General features: G+C 37.7%; 3 protein-coding genes and 1 pseudogene across 3 annotated transcripts; 3 read left to right on the top strand and 1 right to left on the bottom strand.

Annotated features, from left to right (window-relative positions):
- The first annotated feature begins 4464 nt into the window (after positions 1-4464).
- On the top strand, positions 4465-5910 carry LOC148933673 (uncharacterized; annotated as a pseudogene).
- Positions 5911-9612: 3702 nt separating this feature from the next.
- LOC125220038 (transcription termination factor MTERF8, chloroplastic-like) lies at positions 9613-11144 on the top strand. Its single transcript, XM_048122152.2, has one exon. The coding sequence runs from the start codon at positions 9732-9734 to the stop codon at positions 10887-10889; it is 1158 nt and encodes a 385-aa protein (XP_047978109.2). The 5' UTR covers positions 9613-9731; the 3' UTR covers positions 10890-11144.
- A 6363-nt stretch (positions 11145-17507) lies between these two features.
- LOC125219238 (uncharacterized) lies at positions 17508-19030 on the bottom strand. The gene has a single exon (XM_089057328.1). It carries the CDS (start codon positions 18776-18778, stop codon positions 17663-17665), a length of 1116 nt encoding a protein of 371 aa, XP_088913454.1. The 5' UTR covers positions 18779-19030; the 3' UTR covers positions 17508-17662.
- A 3633-nt stretch (positions 19031-22663) lies between these two features.
- Positions 22664-23755, top strand: LOC125219821 (uncharacterized). Its single transcript, XM_048121894.2, has one exon. It carries the CDS (start codon positions 22818-22820, stop codon positions 23592-23594), a length of 777 nt encoding a protein of 258 aa, XP_047977851.2. The 5' UTR covers positions 22664-22817; the 3' UTR covers positions 23595-23755.
- Positions 23756-24098: the final 343 nt, after the last annotated feature.

Here is a 24098-nt window from a genome sequence, read left to right as displayed (position 1 = left end):
TACTATGGAACGGAGGAATAATTTACTTTCATAAAAATCATTAGTTGTCGTTTCAAACTAGAGAAACGTATATGGAAAAGGAAAATGTTACATTTGCAAAACTTTCATTTACTTACTTTATGAAGAGATAAAAAGTTGATGTCCCTACGAAAATCAAATCAACCGTCACACACATATCAACTTTTTTCATCTTTTTAATAATTACATCTACGAAAATGAAATCATCCACACATACACCTCTTTCTACACTGTTTTTTTCCAAAATTACATCTGCAACCACATGGAGTACTATTTCTTTGTCCACAACTTTATTCATCTTAAAATAATTGAATCCACCCTTCTTTCTTACTCACTCAACTCCATCTGAAGATGGCAGCTTTGGATGAATCAATTCTGGCTAAGGCAAGTCTCCTCTTTAATTTATGAACAATAACATTTTTCAAATTTTCAGTCACTTATTCTTGTGATTGTGATTGTTATTGTTATATCGTTCTTGTTCAAATATCTACTCCAATTTTATATACAAGAAAAATAAATTTTGAATTCGAACAATTTCCTCTATTATATTGATACATTTTAAAGTACGTGCATTGGTGAAATACTTATAATCCAATTGCTATTGATACATTTTAATAAATTGTTTGAGCATGCTATAAGTAGATCCTTTTAATTTTACTGGCTGAATATACATGCTGAAGAAAAGAGTTATCCATGGAAGGTTATAAATAAATGAATTATGTGAGAACAATTTAATAGAAATATAGAATACAAATGGATATATTAATTTTATTTTTTGCAGATGAATCGTCGTTGTATGATCATAAACTACGGTGGCGAGTGGAGAGGGTGTGATTACATAGGTGGAGATGAAGAGCTTTTGTTGATTCCATTAGGAGGAATATCTCGTGCTGCTTTAATAGAAGAGATTCATCACATTCTAAATCACAACCAAAAGCAGTGTGATTGTTTGTTGTTTTGTCTGATCGAGCTCGGCGAGACTAGGAAGGTCAAATTGAGAATAAAAAACGACGTCGATCTAAGCTACATGTTTGCAACATTTCAAAACCCTCTTTTGTATGTTGTTCTAAACCCAAAGGGGACTCTTTCATCGTCACTTGGAGATGATCCGGACTACAGCTTAGACCATGTTTGGTAGATATGATAAGGCCATTTTCATCGTCACTTGGAGATGATCCGGACTACAGCTTAGGCCATGTTTGGTAGATATGATAAGGCCATTTTCATCGTCACTTGGAGATGATCCGGACTAAAGCTTAGGCCATATTTGGTAGATATGATAAGGCCATGTTATAATTGTTAAACTAATATTTGATAGCTATGTTAAATTATATTATGGCGTATATTTATTTATAGGCCCGCCTAAGGCCCGCATGAGTTCTCCCATTCTTCAAGATAAATAATCCACCAAATTTGTTCAGTATATATATCCTAGATAAGGCCAATAATCAACTGAATTTACTTTAATACCCTTCCTCACTCCCATTCTCTCCCAACCACTTCATTCTCTGGTTCTCCACATAATCTCTCTCTCTCTAGCCTCCAAACCCCATTCTCATTCCTCACATTGTTATATCTCTCTAACCCCACTCAACCTCTTCTTCTCCCTTCTCTCTTTCTCTCTTAAGATCCCCAACCACACATAATTTGCATATCTCTCCAGCATATGAAATGAGTTTCTCAGATCTCCCCTCCTCTGATGTTAATCTGGAAAGCGCCAAACCAATAGAGAAAACAAAGGCATGAACCACATCGGAGTTGGGGTCCATTTCAAACATCAATGTACCTATCAAGATGGTGTCCAAATGCTCTTCTAAGATAACCATTGTCTTCATCGTCAAAAGAGCTTCTCGTGAGTACCTTACACGCCTCAATCAGAGCCCGGATGAAGAAGTTATGGTTGTTTTACGAAAGCCGCGCAGTCCAACGAGCAAAACGCCCGACTCCAGAGAGTTTGCCCGACTTGGGTGAGGAAAATGCCCGACCCGGGCGTTTTCTGCCAGTTGCGTTTTTGAACACTTTTTGTCCCTCTTTTTTAGCACTTTTATCCTCTTGTATAAATACCTATGTCTAGGGTTTTTGTTATAAGACTTTGAACATTGTTGAAGAACAAAGACTCCATTTGTGAGCACCCATCTTCATTTTGAAGATTTCTCAAAATCTCTTGTGGTTGCATTCCAATCTATTGTCGGGCTTAGGTTGAATGTTAAGGTATGCTTGCTAGTTCTTGTGTTGCTAGTTGGTGGAGCCATTAGGTTTTTGTTTGTGAAAGTAGCCATTGAGTTTTCTTTCTTGAGCTTTAACCTAAATCCTAACACTTATCATCTTCTTCTTCTTCCTCATCTTTTTCCTTGTTATATTTCTTGTTTGGGTTGTTGGTTAGTGTTGCAAGAACAAATCCGGGCACATATGTTTCTTGAATCAACAAGATTCTCATCATTTGGTATCAGAGTCAAGTTCTTGTTCTTGTAAAGATTGTTGTATTGTTGTACTTTTTGTAATGGCCCTAAAGAAGAATTGAAAAACCGGATTTGGGAACAAATCCTTTCGAACAGAAGGAGAGGATGATACGAATCCGGGTAGCGCTAAACCAAGGAAAATGAGGTGAAAGAGGTGACGAAGAGCCAAGCCGCAACTGGGGTCAGATTCGCCTATCCATACGATGTCCAAATGCTCGTCATAGTCGTCAAAGACCACCATTGTCTTCGTCATCGAAAGAGCTTCGCGTGAGTACCTTGCACGCTTCAATCGGAGCTCGGATGAGGAAGTTACGGTAATTTTGCAAAAAGTCGCGTAGTCCAGAAAGTTCGCGCGGGCGGGACAAATCGCCCGACCGGGCGTTTTATGTCCGAGAAGACTTCGAAAGAAGGGATTTTGAATTATTTTGAGTGCCTTTTCATTTTCCAACTCTAGTTTGAGTGACCTTTCACCTCCTAATCATCCACATCTATAAATAGGGTCTTTTGTATTACTTGTAATTGATTAGATTGAGTTTAGATAAAAAAGAGTGTCTCCTTTGTAAGATGATGAGAATCTCCAAAATTAGCCCAAGACTTGTTCCTGTAAAAGCAACACAATTAGAAACACAAACTAAAAACACTACAACAATAACATAAAAACACATTACATTGAAACTTAAATAAATATTATACCAAAAATGATATGTGTTCCATTCCACAAAAAGATAGAACAAAATAGATGGGAGGAGGGGGATCGAAATGAAAGAAATTGAGGAGTGAACAAATGACCTCTTGGAGACCGAAAGACCTCCACCAAAAAGATGATGACAACCCTTGGCAACTTTCATCCAAGTAACCATTTAAATCGACTCACTCGCTAGCTACACGACACTAGGGTATACTTTCGTTCGAGCTCCGCCACTAGAGGTATACTCTTTCGAGCTCCGCCCCTAGAGGTATACTCTCACTCAAGCTCCGCCACTAACTACATTGTGCTAGTTGTGAATTTACCAAGTGGCTAACCCTGAGCCAACCACCAAGTAACCATAGCCCGGCCATAGATGTTTCCAAAAGTTCGTCTCACCCATCTCTTTCAAAGTCTATATACAAAATAATATGGGAAAATATATGAAATATGATCAAATGATACATATCAGTTATAATATGGCATTGTGCATTTACTGCAAAAACAAATTCCAATTGGTCCTTGTTAAACACAGATGGGTCAATAAAATAAAGGATATTTAAATTCTAATTTTACTTATGAACTTTAAATTTATCGATAAGTTACTAAATTTTATGTTTATTGCAGTCAATTAAAATTTAAAATTTACATGACATTATTGGACGTCAGCTAAAATCACATCATATTATAGACAATGAAGCATTGAGCGGCGGCCTAAGCCTCGTCTGGGAATTCTGGTAGCCCTTGAGAGTAGGGATCTAGTTAGGAATCTGTATTGTATGTGAATAAGTATAGACATCTTGCTTATTCTAACATATTAATTAGGTTATATTGTGTTCATGTTCTTGTTCTAACTATTTATCCCGAGATTAGTAAATAGTAGTACCATATTTCTTGTTCTAACTGCAGAAATAAAACAAGCCAATAACGCGGACTTGCTAACCTTATATTGCAGGGCCATGACTAGAGAATTGTGTGGGTTTTAGTGAATAGCAGAGCAAGCAACACAAACAGTTTATTTACTAAATTTATGCAAAATGAGATTGCATTGCTTTTTTTTTTGTATTTAATTAATCATGCAATTTTCAATTTAAAAATTATTCACTTTTAGTTTTCATTAATGAAAATGAAATATTTTTCGTAATATGACAACTAACGTGATTATAGTAGGAGTAATATAGAAAAACATATACTATGTGAATAATTACAGAAGGGCAAAATGGTGTGAAGAAAGCACATCAAGAAATGATGTAGCGAATTGTATCGCAAAAAAGGCTCGAAATTGCAAACCCTAATTCTGATATGAGAGACACATTCTCTCTCCTCGTCCTCAACATCACTTTCCGTACTCACTCTACGCTCCTTGTCTGTTTTACTTGGCTTTTCTTTGCTAATTATTTTTGGATTATTCAGGTACTTCAGCTGATATTTGATAAGGTGGTCGACGTGTTCATTCCTCAAAAAGAATATGAGGGTTTTATTGTTTTGAATTCCGTTTTAATATGCGGTGCAATACTCTTTTTTTGAAACCAGAACTGGGGACTCCAGGGGTTTTGCATTTGTGCGATATAAGTATCAAGATGAGGCTCAAAAGGCTGTTGAGAAGCTAGATGGTGAGTTTGGAGAAAATGGAAATTAGTTTGCGTAATACTCATACTCCACTTCTATGGAAATTAGTTTTACGATTTTAAGTTTCATTTATTTAAATGACGTATGGATTCCTCTGCGGAAACCAAAATCTGATGGATGATTGTGGTTTTGATCAGTGATAAAGGTAGAATTGAGGAACCTGCTTACAAGTCTAGTGGCAGTCCTCGTCCAAGGTATACATGTCGCCTTTTTCAATTTGAGTGTTTGTGTCATGTGTCACTTGGGTGTAAGCATGTTTCAGTGTTTACTAAATACATATATGCTACTGTATTGCTGTTTTACTCCTTTTGATGTTATTAACAGATCATGATTTTGCATTTTTGCTTCTTCTCTGACTTACCAAACTTTATTCGATAAACTGTTTTTCTTAGCTTGGCTAAAGTCTCATTATATTTCCTTGTGCATATTTCCAATTAGTCGAAGAAATATTTTAGTCCTAATCTTTTTTGGGTGGCTGCCTTTTTCCATTTGTTAAGATTTTTAGCTAATCAAAGTTGTTAGTGTATAAATTAAGTTTTATGTTCAGGGATGATGGCAGGGATAGGGATTACAGGAGGAGCAGCCAAAGTGGCAGAGGAAGAAGTGAGCGCGAGTCTCATCGTGGCAGGCACAGGGATTCTCGCTATCGAAGCAGGAGCCGAAGCCGTAGTGTAAGTCCTGGCTATCGCAGAGAACGTGGTAGAGGAAAGTATGATGATGGTGAGAGACGTAGAAGAAGTCGTTCTTATGGAAGGTACTCTTTTAAATATTAGTAATAGCATGTGTGACAATGCTTTTTGCTGTTTTATACAATTTCTTAATATTTTTTTCCGGTAAATATGGTAGTGCATCTCCTGTTCGTCGAAGTCTCAGTCCTCGGAGAACTCCTTCCCCAAACAAATCACCTCTATCTAGGGAAGGAAGTCCAGATGTTCGTAATGCCAAAACCGAACGATCTGCCAGTCCCCCTAAGAGTCTCTCTCCTCGTGGCCGTCGTGATTCTCGAAGCCCGTCTCCTCATGATGAGGCTGATGTTAGTATTCCCCCTACCTTGTATCCTGCACGTGGCAAGTTATTCTTCTCTGTCTGATCATTTATTTCGTCTTTCTCCAGGAATAATGGATTGGCAGCATCTGCTTCTTGAGTAATTTGACCTATCATCATACGGTGGTTGCTATCAATGCTTTTCCGGAAGATCTTTCATCAGTTTGAATACCTATGCATTGTACTAGACTGGTTTTGTTTTATGTTAGATTCTGCTCCAGAGTAATGGTTTGGTATCAGTCTAAACTCTATTATCTTTCTTAGGTGGACTGAGCTCTATTTGGTAGATTTTTGTTTCCTGATATGAATGTGTGCCATTGAACATCTCACTCATATGAAGTCTATTTTTGCCTTCTATAGTTTGTGAACGTGAGGTAGTTGCTGATTGGCAAGATGATGCAGCAGTCATCGATGCTGCTTTTACATTGCTGTTGATTGTTATGATATCTTGCTGGTGATGATGATATAAGGTTTGTGTACAGCTCTCTGAGCATGTCATTATCTGTGAGGATAATAGGTATATATGCTTGTTATTCTATAATCACATTTGATTTCCCAATATCATCACTTCTTTATGGAATTTGATTTTGCTGATAACATTGTAAGACTTCTCGACGATGGTAAGATGTGAACTTGCTAGGTTATTCACATTATTTTGCTCTTACAATTTTGTGCTTTGGAGATATTGATTCATTGGCTGAACATTACCTCACTTTGTGCTGATATCGGTTACTCTGTTACAGCACATGAGATTGTGGCTGTAGCTGTGAGGTACCCGTTGTAGATCGATTGTTGCTGATAGCTATAGAAGCTGATGCTGCTTTTTGATGAATGCTTTTAGTAGCTGTGTTGCAGTTGGATGCATGGACCTGCTTTATTGTGAAATTTTACTACTTGGAATGGCATCCAGTCCTTATTTGTTACCCTCTCCTTTTTTGTTGTTCCATTGTGTACATAAATTAGTCTGATCTGAGCCCAATTTTTTATTTTAAGCTTTTTGTGTGATATGAACACTCCTTTTGGTTCTTTTACTCTTTGATTAATCATTGGATAAATCAAGTTTCAGGCTTGTGGTTATATCACTAAACTTAAGGTCGTGGATTCATTCTCTCTTGATTTGCTGTGTTTTTTAATGATTCTAAATTCTAATATGTTTGCATTGTGATTGTGCTTTTACGTTATAGGGCTAATAGTAAGAAAATACAACTATTAAGGCAACTGCATCGTCCGTCGCATAATCCGCTACTGCAGCACCCCGCCCTAAGCCCAGTCCTTAGTCCACGCCCTATGCATCGTCCACGGACTATGCACACATTTTTGCATAGTCCGGCCTATCGTCCGCCCCATTGCAGGGGTAAGGACGATAGTTCGGCCTATGCAAACATTTTTCATTTTTTTAAAATTTTTTGTATTTTCTTCTATATACATCATCAATTTTTTTACTTCATTTCACACCTTTCACTCCACTCTCTTCCCCATCTCAATCTCTCTAAATTCAATAATGAATTTCGACGATTTCCATGTTTGCAAGCATAAAATGTAAAAAATAAAAAATAAATATTGACAATAAGATATGTCTTTAATTTATGGTATTTTTATATTTTTATTCTTGCTAATTGATATATTTGCAAACTTAAAAAAATAGGATTAATGAATTTTTGTAGTGTTTAAATATTCAAATAATAAATAAAATGTTTAGGGCGGGGCTTAGGGCGGGCTATAGTCCGCCCCATTGTCATTTCAATATCAATGAGGTTAGGGGTGGGGATTCGGTCCCCAACCGATTAGTCGGTTAACCGAATCCCATATTTTCTAAAATTAAGAACCGAAATTGAACCCTTTATCGGTTCGGTTATTTGAGGAACCGATCGGTTCGGTCTTCGATTCCACCGAAGGAACCGAACTCAAGTGGAATACATTCAGTAAAAAAAAAAAGTTTGTTATTGCTGGGATTTGTTCCTTGGTGGGGTTGATGGAGAAGGAGAGATTCAACAAAGGCCTTCCCCTAGCTCTTCTATTTCAATATCATCTAATGTCTCGACATTGAGCTCTGGCTGGTTGCTAACTATTGCTTGAAGGAGTGATTTAGACATTGTATTACCATTCTGCAATACAAATAAAAAATTATTTAAATTTGAAGTTAAGAAGCATGAATCATGATGGACTATATGTTAAATATGCTCACTGGAAAAGTATGTGATTGCTACTTCAAATAAATATATTCTTAAATATTCGGAACTCCGAACTTCCAATGAAATTAAATTCCTTAAATATTCAGTTTGGTCAATTGAGTTCAAAGTAAATTACTAAATTCTTATTTCCAAATCCGTAATCTACATGACTACATGTGTATATGTTAAAATTTAAATCACATTCACATTATTCTTATTCCATAATTGATAATTGAGAAGGTTAATCTACATGCAAACGACAAATATGTTAAATTATTGTAGTTAATAGTGTAAAACCTCAAATTCAACCATACATAATTACATATTACACGCATACCTTTAAAGTTCGAACAACGGCGTGGAGAGAAGAGGATGAAATCGGAGTCGTCGCCTCCTCGTTGCAGCGGTATGGAGTGAAGAGAAGTAGAGAACGGTTCCAGTGAGAGAAAGATAGGAATGCAGCGGCGGTTTTACAGTAGGTTTTTAACTTTTTACATTCCTTTTTAGTTTTTACTCTTCTAAAATCAATGTATAAAATAAATATTAAAATTAAATATTAAATCAAACGGTTATTCGGTTCTTGGTTAGAACCGAGAACCGCCTAAATCCTAGACCCACTAACCGAAACCGAATATTGACCTTATTTTTTCAGTTCTCAATTAATCAAGAACCGAAAAATAAGGTTCAACCAAAAACCGTTTCCCCACCCCTAAATGAGGTATATCAAAATAATTGAATTCAATTTAAATCAAAGTATCTACAGAATCTTGAGAGTTGATTCTTAAGATATTTAAGAACACTTGTTTGAATTAAATGAGCACTTAATGTATATGTTTTTCTTTGTTAATAAGGGGGTCCAGAATTTTCAAATCACCATTATAAAATCAGTTTCAATAATTTTTGGCAATACTGAGAATTACTTTAGCAATAAAAGTGAAACCAATTTAATTTTAGGGGTAATTACAATTTTCGTACAAAATGTTTTACCTTTGTTTCAATTTACTACTAAAAGTATTAAGTTTACATATTTCATACAAAAATTTATTAAGTGTATCAAAACAATACATTCCATTAAGTCCCTACTAACTTCGTTAATTCCTATTACATCATACATGCAAAAAGTTTCACCAATGTTTCAAATTAGTACAAAAATTTAAATTAAAACATTCTATTAATTATTTCAAACACAATTATTTTTACTACTCAAAAAATTAAAAACACATAAAAAAAATCACCACTCTTTACCATTAAATTAGTGAATTGCATTTTATTGTCGAAGCTTACAACTAAAAAGATATTGAATGGATAATTTTTTAAACCACGATCAACAGTGAAAATTTTTGTATGTATGATCTAATAGGAATTATGTATGAAACATGTAAGTTTAAAACTTTTAGTACTAATTTGAAATATTAGTGAAACTTTTTGTATGTATGATGTAATAGGAATTAACGGTGTTAGTAGAGACTTAACGGAATGTATTGTTTTGATACATTGAATAAACTTTTTGTATGGAATATATAAACTTAATATTTTTTATACTAATTTAAAACATTTTGTATAAAATATGTAAGTACCTCTAATTTTGAGGGGTGGCTGGACCCGGAATTAGTTAATCAAAATTGATTGGCTCTTCTACGATGACGAGACGAACCCTAACCCTAAACCCCCAAATTTTGGGTAATGTCTCATTGTTGAATCTAAGCCAAATTGCTCTGGCGCTGTATGAATATGGTATTGTTTCTGCGCAAGAATTTGGGTGGTTTAATTTCGAAGCAAAATTCATCACTCTGCAAATACAATGTTTCTCTCCCTCTGTTGCTCCGCAATTTATCGGCGTCGCCGGAGAGAGAAGTAGTCACCCCCGGCGCGGTTCACCATGTCCTGGTGAACAAACACGATTTCTCTCCCGAAATCGCTTCAGCGGTCTCCTCCGCTCTGAGCCGATTCAGATCCCTCCAAAATGCCGATTCGATTCTCAGTCTCCTCGAAGAGAAGCGCTTTTCGAGTAGTCAGCTGCAGAGAATCGTGAAAATCTATCCTGAGATTCTGGCGGCAAGAGCTGATGCCGTCAGGCACAAGATCAAAATCCTCAGGGACTTCGGCTTTTCTGCCGAGGAGATTGCCAAGATAATGTCGTGCAGTAACGCGATTCAACATTCAAGCGCGGAGAAGAAGATCATCCCGCAGCTCGCCACGCTCAAGGGCATGTTGGGATCCAACGACGAGGTGATAGGGCTGGTGAAGAGATCCGTGTGGTATATGACTGTGGATTTGGAGAAAATCTTCCTCCCAAATGTTGATTTCTTAAGGAGCTGTGGAGTAACTACAGAGGGTATACGCGTATTTCTGCATAATTACCCGCGTTGCCTCTTGTTGAAGCCTGATTTGATGAGGAAGGCGGTGGAGAGGGCGACGGAGATGGGGGTCGATCAAAGGAGCAAGACTTTTGTCCATGCTGTTCGTGCTATTGCTTCGCGTAGCAAACAGAGTTTGGAGCTCAAGATGCAGGGCTTTCGTGATATGGGAGTCTCGGAGAGTGAGATATTAGTGATGTTTAGGAGGGCGCCCACGGCTTTCTGCATTTCGTTGGACAAGATGAAGGAGATCAAGAGTCTCCTGCTAGCTACCGGGAGGTACGAGATGTGTGATCTGATCAGTGATCCGTCGACATTCATGTGCAGCGTTGAGAAGAGGTATAAGCCGCGGCTGCAAGTCTTGGAGATGTTGGAGAGTAAGGGTCTGATTGAGAAATGGCCTGCTTTATCATCGATTTGCAGATGGACAGATAAGAGGTTTGTGGAGAAATTTGTGAGGCCTTATTCAGATGAACTTGGTGAAGTATGTGGTGCATTTAAGGGTAGTAAGAAAAGCAAGAAGTGATAGTTTGCTTTTAACATTTTGAGAATGTTGGCATTGTGTTCTTGTTGAAGGGTATAAATCCTAACAAATTTCTTAGCCTTGTTACTTTGTTAGGTTAGCATTGGGTGATGAGAGTAAAGTGTTTTGCAGTCCTGTAAAGGAGCTAACAATAATAAAAAAATTATCATGCTACTCTGTGTTCGAGCCAAGCTGATCAAGTCTGGTTCGTTTCTTTTCGAGCCGAGCCTCGAGGTTTAACTGATAATTCGAGATTCCTATTGAGCCTTATTCAGATCAACTAGGTGAAGTGTGTGTTGCACAGCAGGGACAGAACCAGAAATATAAATTAGCCAATGCTAAAATTTAATAAAAAAACAATATTATTTAAAATAATAATAATAATAATATTTAAAAAAGTAATTTATTGGTATACTATGCAGTTTTAAAATAAAAATATGCAATCAAATTTGGCAAACAAGTGATCATGTAGTAAGAAGTTATGCTAAAATATACTCCCTCCGTCCACGATTGAATAAGAGTCTCACTTGTATATATTAGTTTTAAATGATATGTAAGTGGAATGAGTTAGTGGAATGTGGGGTCTCTTTATCATTTATGGTAATTATGAACCGGGACTCTTATTCGTGGACGGACCAAAATGGAAAAACGAGACTCTCGTGGACGGAGGGAGTATATTACAATCAAAATATATCTATAAAGGAATATTAGAATAAACACTAGTGTATCTATAAGAGAAATATTAAAATAAAAAGTTAAGTTAAGATGTATTTTATTTAGGTACGTTTTAATTGGATTTTATGTTTTTTCAAATAACTAAAAATAACTCAAATTACAAATCTATGAAATTGATGATTAGATCATGTTTGTGCTCAAAATATTTTATCTATGAAATTTTAAATTAAAGGTAAGGATATTAAAAATATAGTGTGCGCAAACTTTATATTTTTTTAAGAATTAAAATTTGGACAATTTGGTGACAAGTGTCCCACTCGTGATTAAAAAGGAAAATAAATGGAAAAAAAAAAGTAAATTAAAAGAAGAAATCAAAATTGCGAAAAATAATTTATGCTCGGCTGCATAACACGTGGGATTTAATTGTTGGGTTTTTTGTTTAGGTGTTCACTTGTTTAATATTGGGCTCGGGCTCGTTTTATTATCCTAATATTCAATAAAAACATCCCAATAAATATTATATAAAATTTAAGGCCCAATAGAAAATTAACACTCCCGCATGAGTTCAAGCACATTTTCCTTTATCTTCTTCCCCAAATCTGGCGACGCAGCTTCTCAACTTTGAACATTTCGCATTCGGTGTCGTGGCGCTGGTGCGCCAGGGCGGAGGGCGACCATGGGTAAGGATGTTCCGAGACCGGCCAAGCCCCTGTTGGCGCGGTGGCTTGGCCGCCGGTAATTCCGTCCCTGTTGCAGAGTATTGTTTGATGAGCAGATAGAGAAGCAAGGAGTGATGTTTTTTGTTCTTAAGAGCATCCACAATGGTAAATAGGCTAGCCTATTTCTCCTCCTGCCACATCATCCAGTACTAAAATTCTTTCTGCCACATTATCAGGACAAGCAACTGGACAAGCAATAGGCTAGCCACAGGCTAGCCATATCATCATCACTATTAAAAACACAACTAAATTTACGGAATTAAACACAAAATGCGGAATTAAACATACGACATATATACGGAAAAATTCATTAATTTCATTAAAATAAAAAAAAATTACATTAATTAAAAAAAATACATAAAACCAAAAAAACTATGGCCGTGCAGTCCTCCGCGCCCACAACTCTTCAATTAAATCCTTTTGGAGTTGTATATGCGCATCCACTTGGCGCACGTCGACATGTGCCTGGAGGCGGCCGGCTTTATCGTGAGGTACCCCCTTCGTACGTTGGGGGTGGCCACGCCGTGGCTTGGACCGACCGGCTTCATCGTCATTGGCCCAATTAGTCAATTGTACACCTTCATCTTCGACTATCATGTTGTGTGATAAGGCTAATTTCATGCATTGGTTATAGGGTTAAATTCTGCGATTTCCCAGGTCTAACAAACCTTTTTGAGCCAGGTGTGTAGAGAAAATGCCAGCCCCAGGAGGATTACAGAGATCGCCTGGTGAAGGAAGCTGGCAAGGAAAATTGAGCAGAAGGATGAAGAGCCACTAGACTGAGGAGCATCGATTGGAGGGCAAAATAGGAATCACAAGAACAGTCTAAAAGCTCTATCCGCTATAAAAAGGAGCACACAATCTACATGAAGGATATACTTGATCATCACTTTTCCAGCTCCTAGCTTAGTTTTTCTACTTTTTCTACACACTCACTTGGAGGAAAGTTTAGGGGGGTTCTCGTTTCATCGGAAGTTTGGATGCAACACTGTCTCTACGGAGGCGAAGAAACAATTGTCTTTAATTTTCTGTCTACTTTTGGTACTCGCCGAGTCCTCGTTGTTCGAGGCTCGGCTTTGGTGTTGTTTCTATCGTTGGATATCTCGTATTTTGCAATGGATATGTCTGTTTATGTTTTGTTTATCTTATTGTGTTGCTTTGGGTTTGATTTGCTGATCTTTGTTGGTTGATCTGAGTTTGAAGCTGTTTTATAAGAAATCTGTTGTTGATCGGTTAAATCTACGTAGATCGTGAGGATCGGAGATGGTAATGGTGTTTGGTTGTCGTGGATGGCTTGGATCCGGAGTGGATTAAGTGTCCCGTGGTTGGATCTGCTTGTTTGTGTTTCATTTAGTTGTTTAAATTCTGCATTCTCGTTTTACCTCGTCTAGTAGCCGTAGATCTGCCTTAGTTTTAATTGTTCTTCGATTTTGTCGCTTTTAATTCCGTCTACTTTGCTTTGATCTTCGTTCTTGCTCTGTTTTAACTGGTTGTTTCATGATAAATGTTGGAGAAGATGATGTCGCTGTTAGTTAGTCCTTTAGTTAGTTATTTTGCAGCTTTTCAATCGTACTCTACCTTTTCAGAAAATGGTCCCCACATTCAGTTGTTTTCCCAGGTCTAGGTTAATTTAGGAAACTGTTCTCTCGATCTAGCAATTGTCTCGCTCTATTTCCCTTAATATGCATGTTTTTAAGTTTCTGCCTAGATCTAGCTGTTAGAATATCATATTTCAATTACCAAGTCTAAGAATTAAAGCTCAACCCTAAAATTGTTTGGCAGCAGCCAACAAAAAATATAGTCCCCGAGTCTTTGAACATGTTTACTTGCGCATTCATCTCTGTGGATTCGATCCCTACTTCGACGTACTAGTTTTCCTAGCAAAAGTGGGTTGAGGGTTTTTGAAGATGGAGTTAAGGAAGTGATTGTGTGCCCAACGACAGGTAGCTCAGGGTTCTGAGTTCCTAAACCCAGTGTCTAGCGGATTTCCTGGACCGAGGGTTTTCTTCATTATTTTTAAGAACACGTTTTCGCTAACCATCATTAGCTTCTAAACAAGTACCAGCTCTTCATTGTGCATGATAATACAGGCATACATTATAGAAATAATGCAGTCGACATGCCACAAACGCGTTGGACCCCTAATTGCCGCCCATCGAGCCTGGAGCACACCAAATGCGCGCTCCACGTCCTTTGATGCACTTTTTATTTGCACTAAAAATACTTGCAAGTATACAAGGTAGATCTAGTATAGCTAAAGGTCAGTACCGGGATATTGAACACGGGGAATATAATTGCAACTGACTATCATGTACTAAGCGTTAAATACTATCTAGAGAAACAAAAGTTTTGGGTTTTAAACTAAATAAAGTAAAACAATAAGGGCAAAGAAGATAGAATTAGGCAAACAGAGGAATTTCAAGAATAATGATTTCACTAACTCTTTAGTTATTCTAATTAGTTCTACGTTCATCCGACTCAAGTTTTACCACGATCTCTCCCTATCATGCATCAATACTCATGTCACAATTATTGTATGAACATATAAGATAAACCAATCAAAGCTATCACCGATCAAAGATTGACAATAATCAAGGTAACGACCAATTAGTCGAACAAAAGTTCAAGAAAAATCAAGTGGAAACGAGTTCTGAACAATAAACATAAAAAGAACTACATAAAAGTCAAATACTATCAAACCTTATAATTCTATTGTTTAGCAATCCATAGACAGATGAACTAAAACAATAATTAAAGTACGATACATGAAATAAACAAACAAAACCCAAGGATGAATCTTGAAGTCTCCATGTTCCTCTTGTCTTGCTTCAATCTCCAAGAATGATGATGGAATGATGGATGAAGGAATTAGGGTTGGAGAATGGAGGGTGAAGCCATGAGGGCTCCCCTTTTGGGGGCTATCAATTGGTTGAATTCTATGAATGAGGTTATGGGGTATATATAGGCTTGAGAAAGATTTAAATTTGGTAATAAGTTTCCTCCAAGCATTAGGAAAGATGTAATTTTCGTTTCCTTCACAAGGTAATATCTTATTTCCTTCTTCAAATTTCTGTCTAGAACAGCCATAACTCTCTCCACAGAACTCTGATTGAGGTGATCCTTGTACCATCCTGAAGATCTTTTCAAGACGAAGAGAATGGTGTGTAGAACGCCCTGATCGGACTTCAGGATCGCCGGAAAATTGAGTTTGAAGACAGTTGTCGCGCGCCACGTTTTTGTGGCGGGCCGCCGCACCTTGGCAGGCGGTCGCCGCGCGTAGTCCAGAAGCTTCTGATTCCTTGTGGCGGTCGCCACGCACTTCCCGGCAGTGCCGGGCGTGTCTTTGTCTCCAGTAAGCGCCGGCGGTCGCCGGAAGTGTTGCGGCGGTCGCCGGACGCCACCTGAAGCTCTCCAGATTTCCTACTTTGCGTTTTAACTCCCTTTTTAGGCTCAAATATGTACATTTTTCACAAAACATGTCAAAATATCGAAATAGATAAAATATGCAAATAATAGACATGTAATGCAATTTTGACATTAAAAACGGACCACAAAATGGCCTTAAAATAGTGCAAAATGCGAGCGTATCATCCTTGCGTGCCGACTCCTGTCGTTCCGCAAAGTAAGCCTTCATGTCCTCATTTTCACATCTGATCGTCCTCACAAAGACGGGCCACCTAGGGTATAACCCATCCGCCAAGTAGTAGCTCATATCATGCCGGTTGTCGTTGGCGACAAAACTGATGGCCGGACCGACGCCCTGGCACTGCTCGTTGAAAAGGGGCGACGAGTTGAGGACGTTGAGGTCGTTGTTCGACCCGGCTACCCCAAAATACGCATGCCCAATCCACAACCGGTAATTAGCTACTGCCTCGAGGATCATTGTGAGATTCTTTCCCTTGTAGCCGGTGGTGTAGAACCCCTTCCAGGCAGCGGGACAGTTCTTCCACTCCCAATGCATACAATATATGCTGCCTAACATCCCCGAGAACCCATGCTTCTCCCCGTGCATCTGCATCAGATTCTGGCAGTCTCCGGGGGTAGGTTTTCGATGATACTGGTCCTGAAATATTTCAATGACGCCCTCACAGAAATGCTTCAGACCCTTTAGGGCAGACGTCTCACCGATGTGGAGGTACTCGTCCCACATGTCTGTCGCGCCTCCGTAGTCCAACTGCCTGATTGCAGCAGTGCACTTTTGAATAGGGGTGTGGCCGGGTCTGCCAGCCGCATCGTGATCGTGCCTGAAGCGGAAGCACTTATATCGACACTTCAAAGCGTCAACGATACGCATAAACAACTCCATGTGCATCTTAAAACGCCGCCTGAACATGTTGGCGTTAAACCGCGGCCGCTCTGCGAAGTATTCATTATATAGCCGCTGATGTGCAGCTACGTGATCCCGAGCAATCACTGCTCGGTGGTGGACAACGGGTGGAGGTCGAGGTACCGCCGGCTGCATAGACCTTTGTAGCAGCTGGTCTATCTCACCCTCCGTATAGGCCTCCAATGCTTCGTCCATTTGTCGTTCGTACTTCTCATCAGTACTACCACTACTACCACCCGCGTTACTCATTTCGCGTTGTTGCTTTTGTACAGAAATTAAGAGAGAGAGAAAGCTCGTCAAAACAAGTGTTATGAATGAAAATGACGTGAAAATCGCGTATATATAGTGTTTCAAGAATTTAATTAAAAAAAATAAAAAAAATTGCGTTGGCCGATCGCTCGCCGATCACCAGCCTACAATGGCGGCGAGCGGATCGACGAGAGCATCGGCCAGCGCCCGAGAATCGGCGAGCGCTCGCCGAAATTCTCGCCGATTCCGCGCTCGCTGGTTGCAATGGTTCGGCGAGCGGACCGACTAGCGCCGGGTATCGGCTAGCCGGTCGCTCGCCGATTGTAGTGGTACTCGGCTAGCCGGTCGCTCGCCGATTGTAGTGGATGCTCTTAAAAAATGATTTGTTGAGCATTCTTGAGAATGTTGGATTATGAAATTAATGAGGAAGTTCTCTAGTTTTGAGAGGTGGGAATTGTCTTTTTAATGATTAGTGTCGGTTATTATTGGACTGTCTTTGTGCTAAATGTTGGTGAGGCTCTCAATTTTTTAAGTCAGTAATAAGTATTTAAACAAATGGGAATGTGATAAGAATTTGTTCATGGATTGATTCTTGGTTGACAAAAATGACAAGAATTTGGTCACATTTAGTAGAAGAACAAGAAAAAGGAGTTAACAAGAATACATATATATCACTATGAAATGTGAGAGCTAAAGCAACAAAACTACTCATACAACACACCAAAAAATGGTGTAAAGAAACCTCACTTTCACAGGCAAAATGTATCATTATCAACCCAAAATTATCATCATTATCTTGTCCCAAGTTACACACCCTTTGCTACAAACAAGTGGCCAACTTCATCTAAGTAAGGCCTCACAAACCTCTCATAGAAATACAGATCCGGTACACTGCACAATGTGGCCAAACTAGGCCTCTTCTTGATCAACATCTTATCTTCCAAAGCAGCCACAACCTGCATCCGCGGCCTAAACCTATTCTCAATGCTGCAACAGAAACACAATGGGTATGCAACAACGCTCGCCATATCATACTTCCCCAAGGAAAGCACCACACTCTTCACCGCCTCCATCTTCTTCACGGACGCAGCAAAGGCCGGGGGATACTTGCTGAAGCCACTCACAATGTCAGCATCCGAGAACCCCAAACTCCGAAAAGCCTGCAGCTTGCGCTCCCAAACCTCATCGCTCATCGAGGCAATGACCCTCACAGCATGAATGTACAACCTTGACCCTGGCTGAGCCCCAAACTCCTCTGCCCTCTCCGCGGACCTCCTAACATTTTCGGGCTTCTGCAGCAGAAATCTCGGGAAGGAGTGCATCCCCGCGATGATCTGCTCCATGGGGACGCCACGGCTCTTCAAGAACTCGATGTTTGGCACCATACATTTGTCCAAATCATTGATCAAGAACCTCCCACTCTTCATCAGGAGCTTCCCAACACTAGCATCCGATCCCAACAAACCCCTGAGCAAAGATAACGCAGGGATCAGTGATTTATCAGTGCTGCGGTATAAAATCGAAGCATTACCCGCCAACAGATCGGCAATGTCGTTGTTGGAGAGCCCCAGCTCTTGGAAAATCTTGATCTTGGGCTTCACTGATTTCTCGAGATCAGCAGAGAGGAACGAAGGGTTGTATTTCACGATTCTCTCCAAATGGGAGCTCGAAAAGTCGTTTTTTTCGAGAAATGAGAAAAGGGAATCGGATTTTTTCCGGCTCTTTATACGGTTTATGACGGCGGCGGCTTCCGCAGCTGCTTCGGGAGAGAAATTGTGGCTGTGAAACAGAAAATCGTAAACTGCTGGATTGATTGAGGGTTTCCTATCGAGAGATGTGGAAAATGGAACCCTAGATTTGCAGAAATGCAGGGAATTCCTCAATAATAAATTTACGAAGTCTCTGCGCAAAATTGGAACCATAATTACCAGAAAAGGAGAGAAAAATTGAATAGCTGAATGTTGAATTGTTGATTTTCTGCAAAAGGGGGAAAAATTCGTTGCCTGAGAAGATGAAGCACCGGCGAAGCAAAATCGGCGTCGTTAGGGCTTGAGGATTTAATCCAAGGGTTTAAGAAATTGCCATTAACCCCTTCAATTTACAAATATTCACACGTTTCACCACTTGAATTGAGAGAACTTCATGCTATATTCAGATTTTGAAATACTGCTGTATTTATTTATTGTACTAATTTCTGTATTATGCACCATTAGATAAAGTATAATCGTAATAAATTAAATAAACAAATCACTGGTAATGATACTCTGTTGGTGAAATTGGCCGTTTATAGTTCAAATTTATGTATCAAATAGACAAATACTATTCATCATTAAGTACTCCATCTAATTCTAAGCCGACAGCTGAAAGATAAGCCCAACATTATTGTTGGGCCATTGTATAACTTGCCTTGGGCTTAAAATATTCATTTATAAGAAAATATCAAGCTTCTCACACCAAGTTAGTAGTACTATTTATTTATTAATAAAAAAAATATAAATGAAAGATAAAGAAATGTAAAAGATGAGCTGGAATCGATTTGAGGCCAATATTCCCCAATCTGCATGGAAAGTCGAGAAGCGGGTTTGTCGCTCATCTTAAGTCTAAACTCTAAACTCCTTAATGAAGTTTGACCACAATACTTATATTTGTGGTTATAATTTACAATTCCACTGTACTTTAACTTTTAAAATATATATAGGGTAAATTTAAAAACAAGTAGTATTGTTGATTTTTAATAGTGAACGACATTCGACATAGATAAAGAAAATAAATAATTGTCGTATTATTAGGGCCAAATGAGCATTATTTGCAAATATAAATCTATTAAAAATAGAGAATGCTACTATTTCGCTCTGATGAAAGAAGGTACGATATAATTGAAAATTTAATTAGTCCTAACCACATTTTGATTAGGACGGATGTACAACTTTTTGCCAAATTATATTAGCAAATACGGCATAATTTTCTTTCGTATTAAAACAAAATAATGTTATCCTATATTTCTATAATGTAAGATAATACAAGAAGTACTACCACTATTATTTTAAAATCTATAATTAACCCTACATCTCTAGAGAGAGAGTGGTGGTGGATGGACCCAATATAGAAGTTGAGAGGTGTAACCCTAAAGCAATAAATTATTTCCAAAGCTCTCGAGTGCACTCCCCCTTCATTGAATCATACTAATCACTTTAACTAAACTATCATCTACTTTTCTTCCATTTGCATCACTTTGCAACTTCCTTTTCCCGTCTATATGAGAGATAAATAATACTTGCTCATACCCTTTCTTTTCCAATTGGATTATATATTTAATACTATTTGATCTTATTTTATCAATTTTATATTTGCTTACATAAGATGAGTTTATCAATTTTATAAGGTCACATTGTTGAAAAAATCATCTAGTTTAGTTAAATTCTGAACAATCCCAAAGACTTTAAATTAAAACAATAGTTAATTATATCACAATTTTAACATATTCTTCAATTGTTTCATTGATCTCAGATTTGCGAGAAATTAAGTATGACGTGACAGACGTAAAGTATATCTAGTTGAAGCCACATTTTAAATTTTATGAATCAAAAAGACGTCGGTTAATAACCCTACACACTCATGTCTTTAATTTCTACATATATATGCGCCAATTCAGTAAATTGAGCAATGTAGGACGTCGGAACTTTAAACCATCAGAGAATTAATAAAAATATCAAAAATTATGATTTAATCAACTACTTTTAAATATTGCAGAATTGACTAGAAATTGACCGAACTTTATTGTTTTTGGTAGCATTTCTTACTATTAAGTTTGCCTTCAACTTCCACTATCAAAATTTGCACTCTCTCCTTGAAAAATAAACTTGTTTACAAATGAACTTGTTTAATTCTTTACCAAAGGAAAAAAAATGAACTTGCATGTTTAGCTGCAAAGAAAAGTACACTATCAAGAAGTGAGCATATAAAGTTTTCCATTAAACACCCGAGGAAAAAGCATAACCTCTTTATAGTGCTTGGGTCCGAAATTTTAATGTTTTCTTTAGTTTTAGCTCCTTTAATCAAAATTATGTCACAACTAACTTTCTTGTATCTATCGAAATATCTAAAACAATCTAACTTCTAGGATCTAACAAACTCATACAACATTTTATTGTGAACAAATTTATTAATTATAATGTCACTTAAGATGGTCTATATAAGGGTGGAATCAGGATATTATCTTGGATATATGGTGCAAAAATATTATAAATACATTTTTTTTGAAAATTTGAGGAGTATTTAATGATTTGTATATATGTTAAGACACTTAAGAGGAGGCATTTCATGGTGTAAAGATGGTCTATAGTGGTTGAGTGAGTATTCTTTAGATAAAATTTCACAAAGTTAAAATTTTAGTGACAATTTCTAGCTCACTTGATTTTTCAAGCGTTGTTTATAGATAGCAATTTCTAGCTACCTACAAGCTCCCTGCATGATTTAAAAAGAAGAATTTTTCTATTCACTTGGTTCATAAACAATTTCACCCTACCATACAACACTTGGAGAATCAATGCTTTTTTAGGTTGGTTAGTGGGAGCACACCAAACACTTAAATTTATAATCAAACTTTTAAGTAAGGCAATACAAGGGCATGTTTGGTACCCACAATTACTTTATGTGGGATTTAATTGAAAAATAGCAATTGAGACTTATCTGGCATGGGCTCACCAAAGTGCATAAAGTATGATGGGATCATGAAACAAGTCTTGTGGGAACCAACTTTTTGCACTCATTTATTTTGAGGATTTGATTGTGTGGCACAAGAGTAAAGGCAAAGAAACTCACTACTTTTGTTAGCTGTGCATGACTGCATTATTATTTAGTTTATAGTTTTACATAAATGTAGTTGCCTCAAAATATTCTTTCTTTCAATGGATAAACATCATATGTACTTATATATATACATATTGATTCATTTTTTCCACATAAAATGCATTTTGCATGCATGAGGCTCCATTTTTAAGAGGTGAGGGGTAACATATATATACATGATACATATTGATTCATGTTTTTCTACATAAAGTGATTTTATATTCTACGAAAAATAGTTTTGATAATTGATGATATAAATTTTAATATAAAATTGATGGTTAAGAGAGTTTTTTAAAAAAATGTTGAAATATTGTCAATGAAAAAATGACATTAATCTCATTAGAGAAACAAATGTAATATAGATTAAATTTTAATGATCCGACTAAAATGGAAAAAATATTACTACTCCCTATTTTACGTGGTGGAATATAAGTATTTCTTTATATTTTCATTGCCGTTGATGTTACCTTATTATGTCTCTAATAATCATTTGCATCCCATTTCTCGATTGTGTTAGGTGGTTTCATACTCACCATTATTCTCTAAATTTGGTTAAATTTTGTTTATTCAATAATATTGAAAATAAGTAGTAAAAAATTGCTCTACAAATTTACATTTTTCTCAATTTTTTCATGATGAAATATTCCAATTTTCTATTTGTAATATATTGTTGATTAGACGCACACGTATTTTATATTGTTGACATGATTAAGTTATTTGCTAACTATATGGAGAAGATATAATAAAATTCACAGATGATCTCGTCGTCCTTGAATGTGTCGAATGCCACATTACATATAATTAATTCACAATTTTGACGATTGACTTAAATACACAATTTTTGTAACAACGAGTAACCCTTATAATTTATTGAAAATGTACTTTATCATGAATGATAGTAGTAATATATATCTAAATGGCACCTCCAACTCTAAGGTAAAAGAGGAAAAGGCACACAACAAAAAAGGGACAACCTTTAATGCCTCTCCCCCCCTCATTTCTTTTAAAACTTGAAAACCAATCACCAAAACACACAAACACAAAAACAAACTAACCTAAAACCACACCAATCCCATATACATTAAATCATCAAAAAATAAAGAATTGATAAAAATGAGAGGCAGAGAAGGCAAAGGCCCTCCTCCTCCCTCCACCGATCTCCTCGTATGCTTCCCTACTCGGGCTCACCTCTCCCTCATGCCCAAGCCCGTCTCCTCCAGCCCGGCCCGCCCCCACCACCGCCGCCGCCCCTCCCTCCTCAAATCCTCCACCAACAACGAGGCTGACTCCGAGCCCACCTCCCCGAAAGTGACATGCGCCGGCCAAATCAAGGTCCGCTCCTCAAAGCCCAATTCCTGCAAAAACTGGCAATCCGTCATGGAGGAGATCGAGCGGATGCGCAAGCAGAAGAAGCGCCCCCCCTGGGCCGCCGCGCTGGGCTTCAAGAAGGAGGCCTTGCAGTTTCTAACATGCCTGCGCAACCTCCGCTTCGACTTCCGCTGCTTCGGATCCATCCCCGCCGCCGAGATCAGCTCCGACGACGACGAAGAAGAAGAAGAAGAATTAGACAACAAGGGCTCCTCTGGAGGAGCTGTGTTTTCCAAGTGGTTCATGATTTTGCAAGAGGAGAACAATAGTCAATTGAGGAAAGAGGAGAGTGTGGTTGAAGTGGTTGAAGAGGCGGCGCCGCCGGCGAATGCGCTGATGCTGATGCGCTGCAGGTCGGCGCCGGCGAAGAGCTGGCTGGAGGAGAGAGAAGAAGAAAAAGAAGAAGAAGAAGAAGTAGAAGAAGAAGAGAAGGGGGCGGAATTTTGTGAATTTGCGGTGGAGATTGGGAAGGAGGATTGGATTCAAGAGAGGATTTGCAGAAGCAGGAGTTGGAAGAGATGATGATGCTTTGAGAGATGTCATTACGGTTTCATTTTTTTTTATTTTTTTTTTTATGATTAAATAGTTTGTGTTAAGACATAAAAGTGATTTATATTTGTGGTGGGGAAATTTGTATGTGGTTTTTATGTGTACTAATTTGTGTACAGCAAGCCATTTTTCCATTTTAATTGTCATTTCATATATGTATAAATGCACAATTGCAAATTTTATCTTACCGCCATAAGCCCATACTGTACTATATATCTCTGTCTACAAACTATATTCATATAAATAGTAGTAGTAATATTTATGACTGATTTTTAAAAAGTACTCCTACTATAGAAAAAGAGTGTATATTTATCATCATGGGTCAAAGTTTATTTTAGAATTTTACTCACTACTATAGAAAAAATTATGCATTTTAATCAACTTTCAGTATGTCTCGTATATTTGCAATCAACAGTTAAAAAACATGAATTTTAATGTTTTTCTCAATCTTTCCATTACAAGTTTCCTAGTGTAATA

Source organism: Salvia hispanica, chromosome 1 (assembly GCF_029641045.1).
Source record: "Salvia hispanica isolate PSC_SH4W2 chromosome 1, Shi_PSC_v1, whole genome shotgun sequence".
Classification (NCBI taxonomy): domain Eukaryota; kingdom Viridiplantae; phylum Streptophyta; class Magnoliopsida; order Lamiales; family Lamiaceae; genus Salvia; species Salvia hispanica.
Note: the sequence above shows the minus strand (reverse complement) of the source record. Positions and strands in the feature narration are given on the sequence as shown.

Bases quoted from the DNA above. Each gene is read 5' to 3' on its own strand.
- LOC125219238 (XM_089057328.1), bottom strand. From the start codon at position 18,778: ATGGTTCCAATTTTGCGCAGAGACTTCGTAAATTTATTATTGAGGAAT.
- LOC125219821 (XM_048121894.2), top strand. From the start codon at position 22,818: ATGAGAGGCAGAGAAGGCAAAGGCCCTCCTCCTCCCTCCACCGATCTC.
- LOC125220038 (XM_048122152.2), top strand. From the start codon at position 9,732: ATGAATATGGTATTGTTTCTGCGCAAGAATTTGGGTGGTTTAATTTCG.